Below are 15,375 nucleotides of genomic sequence, written 5' to 3'. Positions count from 1 at the left end.
TGTACAAACCGTAAAAAAAGATAATTATTATACGAGTAAAAAAAAAAAATGTTTGATCTTGATTTACAACATAAGTATTCACTAACCTTGGGTAAGTTCGAATCGCTTAGGTAAAGTTGAAACACGTTTACCTCCATCGCACTTACTGCATTGCATTCTGCACATATTCTGTCAGATACTCTCGTACATTCTACACTGTACTTGTAAATTTCTCCGATAATACATACTAATAATATTACATACAACATTAATAAAATACACGTGGATTTTATTCTATTAAATTTTAATTGAATAACGAGTTGCATTTTATTTTAACACAATCTTGATTAAGATTTTTTATTCATCTGTGTCTAGGTAAACTCAACTATCTAAGACCTGAGTCACGATAAAAATGACAACAAAACTATTTTATCAACCTTGGCTGTGATTAAATTTTATCTTTAATTTAAAAAAGTAAACTCCACTACAATGCAATTAAATAATTCAAAAATTTTATTAACGGAAGTACTTACTTGTTATAAATAAAAAATTTAACAAACTGGTATGAATTAAAAATATGAAATTATTTTTACTGACGTCATTGATCACATAATTGTCGGAAAAGTCGGTTAATAATTTTCAGTTACGTATAATGAGCAACCTAGGTAAGGTAATTCAATGTTTACAATGAAAACTCATGCTATTCTGAACTGGATATAAAAAATCTATATTTATGCTAATTATTTTTCATTGATAAAAAATTACACAACTATGTAATGAACTCGTGTAATCAATTATCAATTGGACAATTATTATTTACCGCACATATGTAATCCCGGCATGCGCGGAAATCTTCTTTTTTATAAAAACAAAAAATAAATAACTATTAAAAACAATACTTTGAAGGATTTTTACGAGTTTTATTGCATTTGTATCAATGTATTGTGTATTATATGTATGTCAGTAGCCTTAATGTGAATTCAAGACCTATCATTTTTGTTAATTGGGCGATAATGTTATTTAATTTCGTTTTTTACTGTGTGAATAATGTAAATAATAATTTATCGCAAGATCTAGAACTTTTTTTTCTAAACAAAAATGTTGTTTTTACGATTAATCAATCATTATTTTCATCATATGATTGATTGCGACAATTATTAAATTCCTATTTTTTTCATTGATTTTATTAGTTATGATGTTATGATTAGATAATTTTGTTATCGGAATGACTGGAAAAATTTGTTACTCAGTATTTACATTTTTTAACTCTATAATTACGGAAACTCAATAATATTTATGTTGAGGATGTTTACAAAACTTTTATTAAAAAATTGTAAACATTGGTGCTAGACTTTCAATTTTATCTATTTATTATGACAATTTATTAATATATAATAATCACAGCGACGGGTCAAATAGTCATTTAAGAGCACGAGTATGAGAAGATTTAATCTAGCACTTGTGACATTTTTACGATTTCAAATAAAAGATTGAATCACGTTCTCAGTTCTGATAAGAATTCACGTTGAATTTCGGATTTTTCCTACTAGAGCACGTGCTTGTTATCCTGCATGTGTGGATTTATAAGGGTTTTAAAAATTTTTATCATTGCACGAAGAAATCGGTTTATACTGAATTTACAGCCATAGTATGAATGATTTTTTATGTTTCATAAGATATGACTGCTTTTTGTTTGGCTTCTGAAAAAAAACAATGATACTGATTGTTGATAGTTTTTTAAGTAAGCAGTTAGCCTTGATCAATACATTTAAGCCCGAAGTATTTGAACCTGCGTAAAAATTTTTGACTTATATAGAACTTAACTTTAAATTCTGCGATAAAAAAAAAAAAAAAAAAAAATACTTACTGTTTCATTTATCAACAATAGAATTAATTCTATTTAAAAAAATACTTTTTCAAATTTTTTTAATTAATATAATGAAAATAAGTATAATTATTTTAATTAAAAAATTCTATATTTAAAAATAGATTTTAATTTGATTAAATCTCCGAACTCTAGGTGACGGAATGACTTCTGTTTAAAAATTCACTCTGCATTCATTCCCATTTTTTACAATCCGGAGAACGATTGCATTTTTAATTCTAAAAAGAAGTGGTAGTTATTTCTCTTTAGTCACGATGACAAATTTGCTAAATACCCCAAGGTAATCTCGATTTTTTATCCAGTTTGAGTCATATAAATTATCAGAATCAATTCAATAATTTTCGCGAACAGCTCAAGCATTTTTAATTCAAAATGAGAGCTGCCCGAAATATTATTAATAATTACAATCGTCATTGTATTATTGTTGTTAATAATGTTGTTCGTTTATTAATTTCATTACCAACACTATCGTCTTGGACTCATAATCTCAAAGCCCAGTGATATTACACAATTATCATTTTTCCTTATATTTATATAAATACTCAATTATCAATTATCCAAAAATTGGAAGTTTATATTTTAGCTTTTTATCTCTATTAAATTTCATTATTGTTTTTACAACTTTAAAATAATAGATAATCATCATGACGTGTGAATATCAGTCAGCAATTCGAAAGTTTTGATTAGATATGTTTATTTTATTTTTATAAATTTGATTAAAAGCGCATCTGCATACAGGTCATCCATAAGAATACAATTATCCGGTCTTTCATGTTTTCGGAGAAAATATGCGCCTAATTTTAGTGTTTAATCATTATCTTCTTCTTATTTATTTAATTACAAACAATTTTTAATTTTTTATTGGTTATCAGTTTTAGAGACAAGCGAGTGCGTCTTCAATTGAGTAATTTTTAATATTCATTAAAAGATTAAAGTAACAATTAATAATTATTATCGATAATTTTTTTTTTTTAATTTTTTTTTTAACGATACTAATTTTTTATTTTCATTAAACAAATTTATTTTCGATTAAATATTTAACGGGCAAGTTTCTTCGCAAGGATTAGAATTGTAGATAAATATATTTTTTTTCTACCATATATTTTTTGTTACTTAATATCGAAGGTGAGATAATGTTGATTTAATATAATAGCGTTTAAATGACGTGAAAAAACCTTAAGGTTGAGTTAAAAAATTAATTTGTTGTTGTTTGACTCAATTTGACTCAAATAAAAAAAAAATTAATCATTTATAATGTCAATCACTGTCAATTATTCACCATAAAATTTTTCCACTATTTATTAACATTAATTATTTAAATAAAATGTAATGTAGAAATGTGTGATTGAATTTTGTAAGTACGATTTATAGGAAAAAAATTAATAATGAAATTGAAATAAATATTAGGTACGTTCATGTACCAATTTGTAATGATCGAGATACTAATTATGTCAGTAAACTCGCGAACACATAGATATAATATATAATATAGATATTACATTCAATTGAAGCCGCGGCATACTATCCGTACGTTTATTAATGTTGTATGCGTATAGTTAAGTGTACATAGCGCACACGAGAGCAACAGGTAGTTCAACTATTGCCGCAAGTATGTATTATTCTAAGCGTGTAACAGAAATATCATTTTCCATAATGTTCCTTTCTGAGGCAATATTCATTAATATTTAATATATTTATCAATATATTCGTGTAATTTTAAATCTTATTTCAATTACACCAATCATTTTATGATGAAAATTATTTTTTTTTTCCCTGTAATTTATTTTTATAAATTTTTTTATTCAATTAAAATTCATCTAACAAGTAATAAAATTTTGAATTACTACAAACAAAAATTTAATTAAATGATAAACTGGTATTTCCTAAAAATAACTCGACAATTTTTGCAATTCATGTGTCTTATTATTATTTTGGAATGACTAAGCTGAGTTTAAAAATATTTTTTTATTGTCGTAATCACAAATTAGATAGTAAATATTTCTAAACTATTTTTTTTTTCAAAACATTCTATTAACATAGATAAAATCTCTCAAGTGATTATTATTATTGTTACTTTTATTTCAATAAATAAAAATTATAGAAACGAAAAAAAAAAAAAAAAAAGAATTATAATAAAGATGTCATAATAGTTCATGGAAAACAATGCGGAAATAATAATAGGAAGCGTACTTTGTATTTATAGAATACATTATTCATTAATTGACAATTTATTATATCGATCTGTAAAAAACATCGATACTGCCGTTTAATAGCTTAGAATGGGTTTGATTGTTTCATAGTCGCATAAATTAAAAAAAAAAAAGTAAACGATAATGTTAACAGCTGTAAACAAAGGAAAGAAAAGTAAACGAAAGAAGAATTTAAAATATTTAACATCTCTATAATAAAATTATTTTCCATTCTCAGAGAGAAAGATTTTATTATCGAGTTTTACAATCAGCGGTAAAAAAGAGCTACAGATGATCATCAACCCTTGAAACTTTCCGCTCGTAAAACCGCTTTCGGGAATAAAAAAACTAATCCTTGAACTTGGATGATAAACTACCCTGGACATCAGAGCGCTACATGATATTAAGAAATACCCAGTAACATAAAACAGGTCCTGAACCACTTGCTGCTATTTAATTTAAAACGCCCAAAAAGTCTATTGACGTCACAAGTATTTTTTTAATACTCTTAATGCTCTATTTGTTACCTGCTAGCCCGTTATCAGTGGATGTTGATTTTTAATTTAATGTCTATTATCTTACATGTTCTCTCTTCTTATTTTTTATTTTTTCAAGAAAAATATTATTGTTATTATTGAGTATTCAATTAAAAAAAAAATTTTTTTTCAGGGTAATTTGTGTTTAAATTTTTTCGGAAAAATTTTTTTGTATTTTAGCCTTTTAATATTTTTTTTAGGCCAGTCGGCACTTGACCCTTGGAAGTATATGTATACATACAAAATACCAATGTCCTTGTTAAATTACCTCAAAAAATGCGATGGTCAATCTTTTATGACAAAGTACTCTAATTAAAAGGAACCGTTATGAAGAATAAAAAATTATTTTAAATCTTCTTTTATGATATCAAAAATAAATTCTATGAAAGATTTAAAAAATGGCTTAGGACAGTATTTTTCTCATCCATTTTAGGATTATTCGTCATATTGTCGGCAAACATTATGGTTAGAAACACAAAAAAAAAACACTTAAAATTATTTGTATTGAAAATAAGTGGTTCTAAAAATTTTTTAAACATGATTAAGTTCGAAAAAATGATTCAAGCGATTGCAGAATAAATTGTAGTTGTATGTTAGGATTAAAATATCAGGTAGTTTGCACGCGAAGTTCCGATTAAGTCTGCAAGCAAAATGCTTAATTATTTTTTTTTTGTAATTTTTCAAACCTTTGTAGCTTCTACCATTTGTTAGTTGTAGACAGTTAGAAACTAAAAATACTGATCGTATAATAAAAATATAAAAAAATTTTTTTTTATTGCAATTAAAATATTCATAAAAAAGATAGAATTAATAAAAACTAGCGATCAATTAATAAAAGAAAACGATACTTTGTATGTCTACGCAGATAAATAAATAACAAATTAACATACTAAATAAAAATGAAAATTTTCCCAGTCAGTAAAAAATTGAATATTCAAATACGCAAAGAAATGAATCACCGTTGATCGCGGTAGCATTGATTTTTTAGAATAAATTATCATGATACATATATTATACTCTCGAATTTTCTAGCTATTACTTAACAGATGGCTCTTTCGGTAAAAAATAATGATGTCATAGTGCAAAAAATGAAGAAGTAATGAATTTTTTCACTGGCAACTAAATAGATTCCTCTATTTGTCTACCGTCCGGCTAAGTTCTGGTGAACTCGATGATAATGATAATTATAATAATAAGTCCGAATGATAATAATGGAAATAACAAATACAAATTAACAGAGGACTTTAATAAAAAACATAACACGGTGTTGTAGGTAATTATCCAATGCCGAGGAAAATATGCACGGCAAAAAATGGATGAATGATTATTTATTTATCTTAGCCGATAATATGTGTGCCGTGAATATAATTGATGGGGTATTAACTATTATCTATCGGCTACTACCGACTGCCACTAGATTACTAGTTAATAGCTAGTTGTATTATTGCTATTGATATTACTATTCTCATGTATTATATATTTGTGACGCATACAGTCTTCAAAGCATATATGATATATCAACGTTATTATTTACACCTATCGTGCTTGAAAATAATTATTTATTGCAAAGTAAGCTATGCAATAAAAAGTTTAATATGCGTCACTATTTCATGATTTCTTTGTAAATTAATTATATACGTACTTTTAATGTATGATGAAAATTTATCTGGAATTATGATGAAAAACATTGTGGATAAATAACAAATTCCTTTAGAAAAAAAATTTTATTGGGAAATGGAAAATGTTAGGAATTAAAAGTGAGCAATTTATTGCAAAAATATGCTTTAATTATTTTAAAAATTTCATTTTAAATTAGATAATTACTAATTATATTTAAACTAATAACTTTTGAATTTTTGAATTAATAAATTTTTTTAACCGGAGGAATTTTCCTAAAATATTTGCAAAAAATTAAAAAAATATTTTTACGAATTTCAAATTAAAAAAAAATTTATTTTCTGATTTTTACAACAAAAAAATTAACTAAATTAATTTAAAAATTGAAAATTGTACTTACGAATAGATAATCCAGCGTAACAAAACATTTTTAGTCGAATTAATTTCTTCCTTTATTTTTAAATCAAATACGGATATTTTTTAAATATTAAAAAAAAAAAAAAATTCTCCATTAATAAAATTAAAAACAGAAAATTTAACAACACTAAAAAGTTATAGAACAATGTAATGTAACCATTTGCTTTATCCGATTGGGTAAATTTATTAGCGAACAAAATCAATGACCATTCCGACTGATGGCTCACCCGGAATAATTGACTTTTCGAAATTACGAGATTACTCTTTATTCACTCGGACAACAGATGATAAATAACGTAACATTATTTATAACAAGTGTGTATGTGTATCGAGCTTGCTGCTACAGCGAGCGTCCACGTTGTCGGCTTACAAGCTGATAAGCTCAACGAAGAAGAGAAGAAACTTATGAGTGATAGTAACAGATATCAGCGACCTATTATCTATTTAGGTCTGAGGATGAAACTTTGGACGTTAATTTAATGTTTCTTGGTGTAGATGCAAACCAGCCGCGTTGCACTAAATTAAAGGCAATTTTAATTCAGAGAGAAATTTAATTGTCTTCAGGCGATTTAATTTTTGAGGAAGAAATGTCGAGCAACATTGAGAAAATTTTTTAATATCATCAATTTGTTCCTTAAAAAAAAAAAAACAAATTAATAAATTTATTTACAAAATGATTAAATTAATTTTTCAGTTTCATATTGAAGTTTTTAATTTTAAATAATGTAAAGAAATAAAATGATAAAAAAATTTTTTTGATAAGAAAAAATTAGTGACAATTGACATTAAGATTGATAAATACAATTTATAATTTACAACAATGATTTACTTTATTATTTACTAATAATAACACAGCTGCGGAATGTAAGCATCTTTATCGTTGGGACATAAATTATTCATTGTTATTGTTATTATTATTTTACACTATAAATTAAAAGAAAAATATCATTTATTTATGTTAATAAAACTAATTATTTAAGCTGTTATAAAATCCTGAGTCTCTTAACTTCAAGTGAGGCTGTCGTTTTTTTTTTTTTTTTTTTTTGACGGTAACCTTAAAAGTAAATTTTTACAAATGATTAAAATTAGAGAAATTACTAGTTTTATTGAAATAAAATGTTAAGTAGGTGATGGTAATGATTTTTATTAATCGGAGATACTGTTTAATGAGTATGAGCTTATAAGAAAGTATAATGAAGCAAGAAGACCAGGCAAATTGGTCAACTCTCAAGGATTTTACGGACGAGGAAGTGTCATTCAATTATACCGATCTCAGAATTAATGGTGGCGATAAACACGCCGAGGTGAATGTATCCAGCGACGACGAGATCGATGAGAATCTCGAGGCTGAATATCTAAGGCTCAACAGAATCCTGGATCTTCCCGCAGATACTTATTCGCTTACAAAATTGAAAACTAATCTCAAATTGGATAAATATGACACGCGTTCGGGGACCACGCACATGTTCATGCACAAATTTTCGCCCTTTTCGCGGGGGTTACAAGTAAATACCAACAAATAAATAAATAAATAAATTAATTAAAATACAAGCAATAAATTATGATGATTTATTACACTTATTGTTTACGTAAAATTGTATACTAATGAGTAAAAACATTGCTAGGGTGCAGCGATAGCGATCTCGGCGATCGCAACAACCGGCTTGTTGAAGGCCCACCTCTGGAACGAGTCGGTGATCGATCAGATCCTCGAGGACGGTGACACGTATTACTGCGCCTCTTACAAGCATCTGGGAGTCAAAGATCGGCGATCTCTGACAGTCCGTGATTTAGAAAAATCCTTCACTGTCCAACACACGCATAAAGCTCGAGTGTTGATCAGCGATGCCGTTTACACGGGTCTTTTTAACCCGGAAAGCCCCACGGATTTACACATCATCAAAGCTATTAAATTGTTTTTTGATGATTATCCATCAGGAATTTTGACCTCCGCTCGATTGAATGTTTCAATTTGGCAAGATAACACTGATGACTATAATAATTACTGTGTCTTCGATGGCCAGCCAAGATCGGACGATCTGGAGCCTGATCCTGAAGGAGTTGCCAAATTAATGATCCTGCCCAATCTTGCGTCTGTTTTGTGCCTAATTTTGGAGAAAAGCAACCTAACGAAAGATTATTTCGTCTTGTATCCGATAAAAATCGCGTCGATTTTGCGCATCGATGATGAATCTGATTTATTATTGCGAGATAATGAGAACAAAAATAAAGAGTCAATGCCACGTGAGATTAAAAGATACCCGAGTGGTTATGACATTCAAGGACCCCGGGCACTCGTCAGAGCTAGTATTCATTTAACGCACGCGAATGTACCAGAAATAATCCGCGGACATTCTCATCTGATCATCGCATTAAGTGCGATAATATATTCGCGACTGATCAATGCTAATAAATGGACGACTCCCGTTATCGATTTAATTTTCAATCAGTCTCAAATTTATTTTGTTGATTTGCTCAGGGCACTTGGGAAAAAAATCGATGAGCTATTCAGTTTGACAGTCGACCAAATTTTAACAGACATTTTTTTGGGCGTCTATAAAGCTAAACTCAAAATTAGCGAAAATGTTGTTCCGGGTCAGGCGAAAAAGGGCAAAGGAAAGGGAAAACTTACACTTGAAACGGGGATAAGAGAATTTTTTGGCACTCATGATTGCGGAGTTTTGGAAATAAAGAAAATATTTTACGCGTTCTGGAAAACTGGAGACAAATTCTACTTTTTTGACCCGTTTGCCTGTGATGGTCAAGGATTCAGAGTGGATGCGACTGATGCTTTATCGGATGACCCAAGAATTGTGGAAAGGTTCAATACTGCTGTCGCGTGTGTCACGATGCACACTGCAATTGGCGAATTAGTGGAAATTATTCGGGAAAACACTGCGAGTACTGAAAAAGACCCTTTTGTTTTGCATGGAGTGAAAGTTTTATACGTTACTGCGGAGGCAGAAGGTTTGCAAAATGAAGTAATTTATCGCGAGCTCAAAACTAATCGACGACCAGAACCTAAAGTTGAGCTGATACCTTGTGATGGAGCAGTTAGAAAAGAAATAGTTGATGATAGTCCTAAACCACGTGCTTTTGCCGAAAAAACCCGAGAAAAAGTAAGTCAGTGGCCGGAGTTGATTGAAAATGCAGAGGCCTTTGTGATGCCGAGAGTTGATTTTGATGACAGTGGTGACAAGGGCTTTAGAGTCGTTAATTCTAAACGGTTGATATTGCATGGGAGCAAGAATTGTTTCGCTGAAGACTATCAGGAAAGTTTAAGAGGCAAGCAAGGATTATTGATGGCGATTATAGCAATGGCGTTTTCAAAAGTGAAGGATCCTTCGTTGTGGACTGGATATGATTTGGATAATGTTTTGGATGTTGCTAACAGGATTTGTTTTGCTTTTTCTGGGGGTGAAGAAGAAATTGAAGAAGAGGACGAGGAAGAGGAAGATGACGATGATGATGAAGAAGAAGATGATGATGATGATGATGAAGATGAAGAAGATGATGAGGATGAAAATGATGAAGAAGTTTCTTATAACGACATTTCAAAACTTCCTAAAAAAATAAAGTTCGATAAAAAAACAGTTAGCTTAAAGAAGAAACGGGCAATCATTGAAGGAAACGCTGAACCGATAGTTAACATTGGAGAAGCATTCGGGAGATACTTCAAAAGATACAATGAATTAATTTTGGAAAATAAGGGACTGGTCTATGGGATATGGAAAGAAAGTAACTTGTATTTTTTATTTAATCCTTACGGATCTGATGCGGAAGGCTGGAGATTAAAAGATTATCCGGCGGGACTTGTGGTCATGGATAGTGTTAATGAGCTGGTTGACTTGATTTATGGTACTTTGGAGTTCAATGACAGGAAGTTTAGTATTCATTTTGTGCAAATAAAGTCTGTATTGCCGGATTATGTTGCTGATGAGGTCGATGAACCGAGTGAGTTTGAAAAGTATCAGACACAGTTTTTGCCTTTAACGGATGATGATTTAGTAGCTTTGGAAGGAGATAAAAAGGCGGAAGATGATAAAGAAGAAGAAGATGATGATGATGATGATGATGAAGATGAAACTGATAAAAGTGAAGATGAAGAGGAAGATGAAGAAACTGAAGAAGATGCGATTAAAGGAGAAGAAGAAATTGTAGAACTAGACCCGTGGACAGAAATTTCTGAACAAGAACCAACAATTTCTCCGGATCAATTGAACTTTTACTTGCTTACGGCGAATGTCGATTTAGAAGAAGAAGAAGAATTAAGTCCAGAAGCTAAAGAAGCAATTGAATATGAAAAACTAAAATACAATCATCCGCCTCCCTACGTACTTCCAAACGATAAGGTTCTTGAAATTCTTCTGTCTGCGAAGAAAGCGTTGCAGTCAGTGCCTTCTCTGGTCTCTTGTTTTTCCGTCGACTCTAAACTGGCTGTTAAGAGTAATTTAGAAACATCTGACTTGGCAGCAGAGGCAATTAGTGTAACTTCAAATGAAAATAAATCAAAAATGATTCGTTTGATGGCGCGTAAATATTTTTATTCAAGGATCTCTCCAATTGGTTACACTCCGCTGCGAGCGATTAATGAAAAGTTTATTTACGATGAAAGTGAAGAGTTGAGAGATGAAAAGAGTGACAAAAAAGTAGAAGATGTAAAGAGTCTTTTTGCTTTATATCATCAAGAAATTTCTGATGATACGCGAATCGTGCCGATAATCATTCCTTTGGGGCCTGTTATCCAAACACCTATACCAATGATAAAAATAAAACCATGCACTGAAATTGAACCACGACGTTGTAATTTGTCGGAAAAAGATGAGAAAAATGAAATATTGAGCAAGCTCGTTTGCAAAACTGAAGATGTTATTTTTGATTTGATTTTTCCGAAGTCTAATTTTGATAATCCCAAAGTGCGTACACATGAAAGTGATGAAAATGAATCACAAAAAGTTCCTACGGACAATGAAGAAGAAGAGACGGTAATGCCGAGAGGCTTTACTAAAACTTCAGGCAATATCTCGGTGATTCAAGGCATTCAGTTTCTCAAAAATCGCGATCAAGGTGACGATTGTCAGTTTAAATCGTGTTTTTTCGCTGCAATTTTGTGCATTTTGGCGAAAGTGCAATTGAGATTAGATTACTTCAACAGTAATTTGATAGATGACTTGGTTTTAAGCGCAGAAGATTTATTTCAGCAGGCAAGACTATCAAAATATTTGGTCCGAAATTGGACTTATACAATCCAAATGTTTGGAGTAGGTTTTAAAATAATATTGAAGGAACAAGTTTACGCTGAACCGAATATTTACCCCGTCGACGAGCTACCTCGTGTTCTAGAAATTTATTTGAAGAAGAATTCTACTGGAATATTAATTTTTGAAAATGTCTCTTTGGCTTTCTGGTTCGCAAACAATTGTTATTACTTATTTGACCCATATGCGTGCGATAAAGACGGACACGCTAATGAAGAGGGCGCAGCGTGTCTGTCAGAGTTTGTTTCGATAGAGACTTTTCTGGAAAAGATTCAGCGGCATTCGGGAGTGGATACTTCCATGCCTTTTAGAATTTACACGCTTAGTATAAAAAGTCTCGAGTGGTTGACTGATCAAAATCGAAAACAGACGAAGAAAAATAATAAATTCGTAGAAATTGGTTGCGATGAAGGTGAAATGACTGCGGGGGTAGAGGTGGATTTTATAGAAGAAGTGAAAGAAATTTTGTCGCAGGATACATCGTTGATTGAGTTGCCGAAGTGGACCAAGAGCAAAGAAGTGAATTTGATTGATTGCAATTCGAGTCGACAGAGTTGCTCGAATAGTTTTGTTCCGCTGAAGAATTTGAGTGTGTCAATGTTGGAAGTTAGAGTAATTGAAAATGATGTTACGCGACCGGATAATCCGCCATTTAAAGATATTAATCCCGAGTCTTTATCTTCGTCTCGTTTTCTGTCAGCAGATGAAAAAGAAGATCTTTTAAGGCCTTCGGGGGATGTTGATGTGAAAAAGAAATCCCCAAGTCCATCAGAACAGACGACAATGAGGCAAAAGCCATTTGACAGGAAATTCAACCACCACTCTATTCTCCTACTCCCACTTGATTTATGTGTGATGGCGTGGTCCTGTATTCATCGGCCACATTTGTGGGGTGCAAGAACAATAAAGTCTATATACCAAGCCAGCAGAGATTTAGCTTTTGACAGCCTCCTAGCAGCTCAAGACTCGTCCGTAAATGACATGACAGATGGTCTTTTAAGTGAATTTAATATCGCCAACTACCGGTTTAACGCGGTATTCGCACCTCTGCACACCGGGACGCTCTACAAAACACAGGGATGGAATTTAGCCATGTCTCTTAATAAGATTTTCACTGCTCCCATTTATACCGGAGCTGTGATAGTTTGTGGGAAGGCTCACATAGGTCTAATGAAAAAAGGAGATGACTTTTATGCCTGGTGGCCGAATGTCGGTGGAAAAACACTCAAGATAATAACATCGACTGTCCAGGAGGACTTTTTAAAAATTATTGTGCATATTATCGGTGAAGCTGAAGAAATTGATTTTAAAATAAGAGTGATAACAATTTCTTACGCCCAAAAAATTGATCCAGACTGTTTGGACTCGACTGGCTTGCACGAGTCATTGGTGCCTTCTTCTCTGCCTCAAATCCATCGCAAGGATATCGATAATTACGATTTGAAAACTCTTTTGCACCCGGTTCTGCCGCGAAACCAGCCGATCTTCATTTTTGGGACCGTCGGCTATCAAAAGTTCGAGCAGATAAAGGAGCCGGGTATCAAACGCTGCTATTTTGCGGCCCTAATTTCAGTCCTGATAAAACGGGATATTATTCAGAACCCTGTGTCTAGCGTAATTGACAGAATACTCCAAATTGCTGAGGAGATTTACCGAGAAATAAAGGACCCCAAATACCACAAGGAACATATTATCAGAAATGTCAGAATAATGAATCGATTCTTTGACTATCGTGACTTGGCTTCACCTTTATACGAATTGAGTCCCAATTCCAACAGCAAAACTGGTAATTTAAATCTAATAAAGAAGCAGTTGCAGCGACATTTAAAGACTCACAATGACGGTATTTTGCATCTGAGCAACTGCTGCTACGGATTTTGGTATTGCCAGTCAACAAACACTTATTACTACTTGGATCCTTATCAAAACAACTCAGCGGGCAAGAGGGTAACGAACGGAGTCGGTTGTTTAGCTATTTTTTCTTGCCTTGATCAAATGATAAAAGCTATTTTGGGTAATTGTATTGCAGATACGACCGGTTTTTTTATTCACTCGATCCACGTTGAAACAATAGACGTTTTAAGGCTCGATAAATTCGTTGAAGATCCGATGTGGGTTTATCTAGATTACCAGTGGAGTTTCAGCCACTCATTAGTGTCCGGTAAATTCCACTCGAAGACAAAGCCAAGGAAGAACAAAGCGCAAGTGACTAAATCACCACAAGTGGATGCTGATGTCAGGATGTGGAATAATTACGTGGTGGAGATTCCTGAGTTGATTTACTCTCTCTGGGGAACAATCGGCGCCTATGACAAGAGCTTCGGCGACCACGTAGGCAGAAATCAACCCGCTATCTGCGTTACATTACTCGCGATGCAGTTCCTTTGCCGCCCTTCCAATTGGGACGCGTCGATTCTTGACGCCTCAGTCATTTTCGGAGACTGTTTTTTCACTGAAAGTTTTATCAACAGAAGAGGTGAATGTGAAGGGCAGAAGCGGAACTTTTATCTCGGAAAAAGCTTGAAAATCTTCCCTTACAGTTGGTCAATTGAATATGACACGCCTAAGTGCGGAATTCTGTACGGCGGTCAGAGAAGATTGACCCTCGCAGCCGCGCTCAAAGTTACTTTCGATGAATCATCTTTTTCGGATGTCGTGATAAAATGTGCTAATGCAATGCTGGCTGTTTCGGCAAAACCCGATAGCTTTTATGTCATTGATCCCGGGTGGACCGGACCACCTTTATTCCCAAGGCAGCGCGGGGCTATTTATGTTCTGAGGTGCCGAAATTTTAATGCTCTTGTTTATGCTCTCGTTAAAATTATTAATAGCAATCTACGCGAAGAATTTATTATTCTGCCTCTAAGGTTTTATTTTCAACAACTCTGCGCGGATTCGGAGATTGACAATCAATTTCAGGTGCACAATTTCAATAATTACGCCCCCGGGGTTGCCAAAGATTGTCGTAAAAAGTTTAACATTGCCGGTAATGAAGAAATTTACTCCAAGTACCGGAACAGTGTCAAGCGCGGTCTCTGTTCCAACCTCGAGAATCCTCAAGTACCTTCCGTTGTTCCGAGGTTGAATTTCGAGGCAATGAAAAATGTGAAAATCAGCACAGCGTGGCATAAAAATGTGGGAAAGCATAAAGTTGATCTGTCGAATTCAAAAATTATGAGGAAAAAACTCAAGCCCGGCAAAGATTCGGCCTGCGATGATTACCCGAGAACAGTTGATTTCTCGAACAAAGAAAGTGCAAAGGCCAAGAAATTTTTTTGGGAGAAAAGTCAAGAAGGAGGATAAAGTTTTAGAGCCAATTGATTGCTATCCAAGGCGCAAATTCTTAACTAACAAAGGCAGAGAAGAATTTAAGATGCGCGTTAGAGATATGAGAGACGATTTTTATAATAATTACACGCATCGAATTCCTTTTGAGTTTAGCGAATCGGTTATTGGGGAAGATGACGGAAATGAGGATGGGAGTGTCGGGGAAG

The 15,375-nt window shown here is 32.4% G+C and overlaps 1 protein-coding gene across 1 annotated transcript; it reads left to right on the top strand.

Moving 5' to 3' along the window:
* The first annotated feature begins 7,620 nt into the window (after window positions 1-7,620).
* LOC141526364 (uncharacterized) lies at window positions 7,621-15,219 on the top strand. The gene is made up of 2 exons (XM_074241350.1): window positions 7,621-8,128; window positions 8,249-15,219. The coding sequence occupies exons 1-2, from the start codon at window positions 7,817-7,819 to the stop codon at window positions 15,182-15,184; spliced, it is 7,248 nt and encodes a 2,415-aa protein (XP_074097451.1). The 5' UTR covers window positions 7,621-7,816; the 3' UTR covers window positions 15,185-15,219.
* Window positions 15,220-15,375: the final 156 nt, after the last annotated feature.

This window comes from Cotesia typhae, unplaced genomic scaffold (genome assembly GCF_013202065.1).
Source record: "Cotesia typhae breed Kobodo isofemale line unplaced genomic scaffold, CoteBio_Ctyphae contig_33, whole genome shotgun sequence".
In the NCBI taxonomy this organism is placed as follows: Eukaryota; Metazoa; Arthropoda; class Insecta; order Hymenoptera; family Braconidae; genus Cotesia; species Cotesia typhae.
The sequence above is the reverse complement of the archived record's forward strand: the minus strand, read 5'-3'. Positions and strand labels throughout refer to the sequence as shown.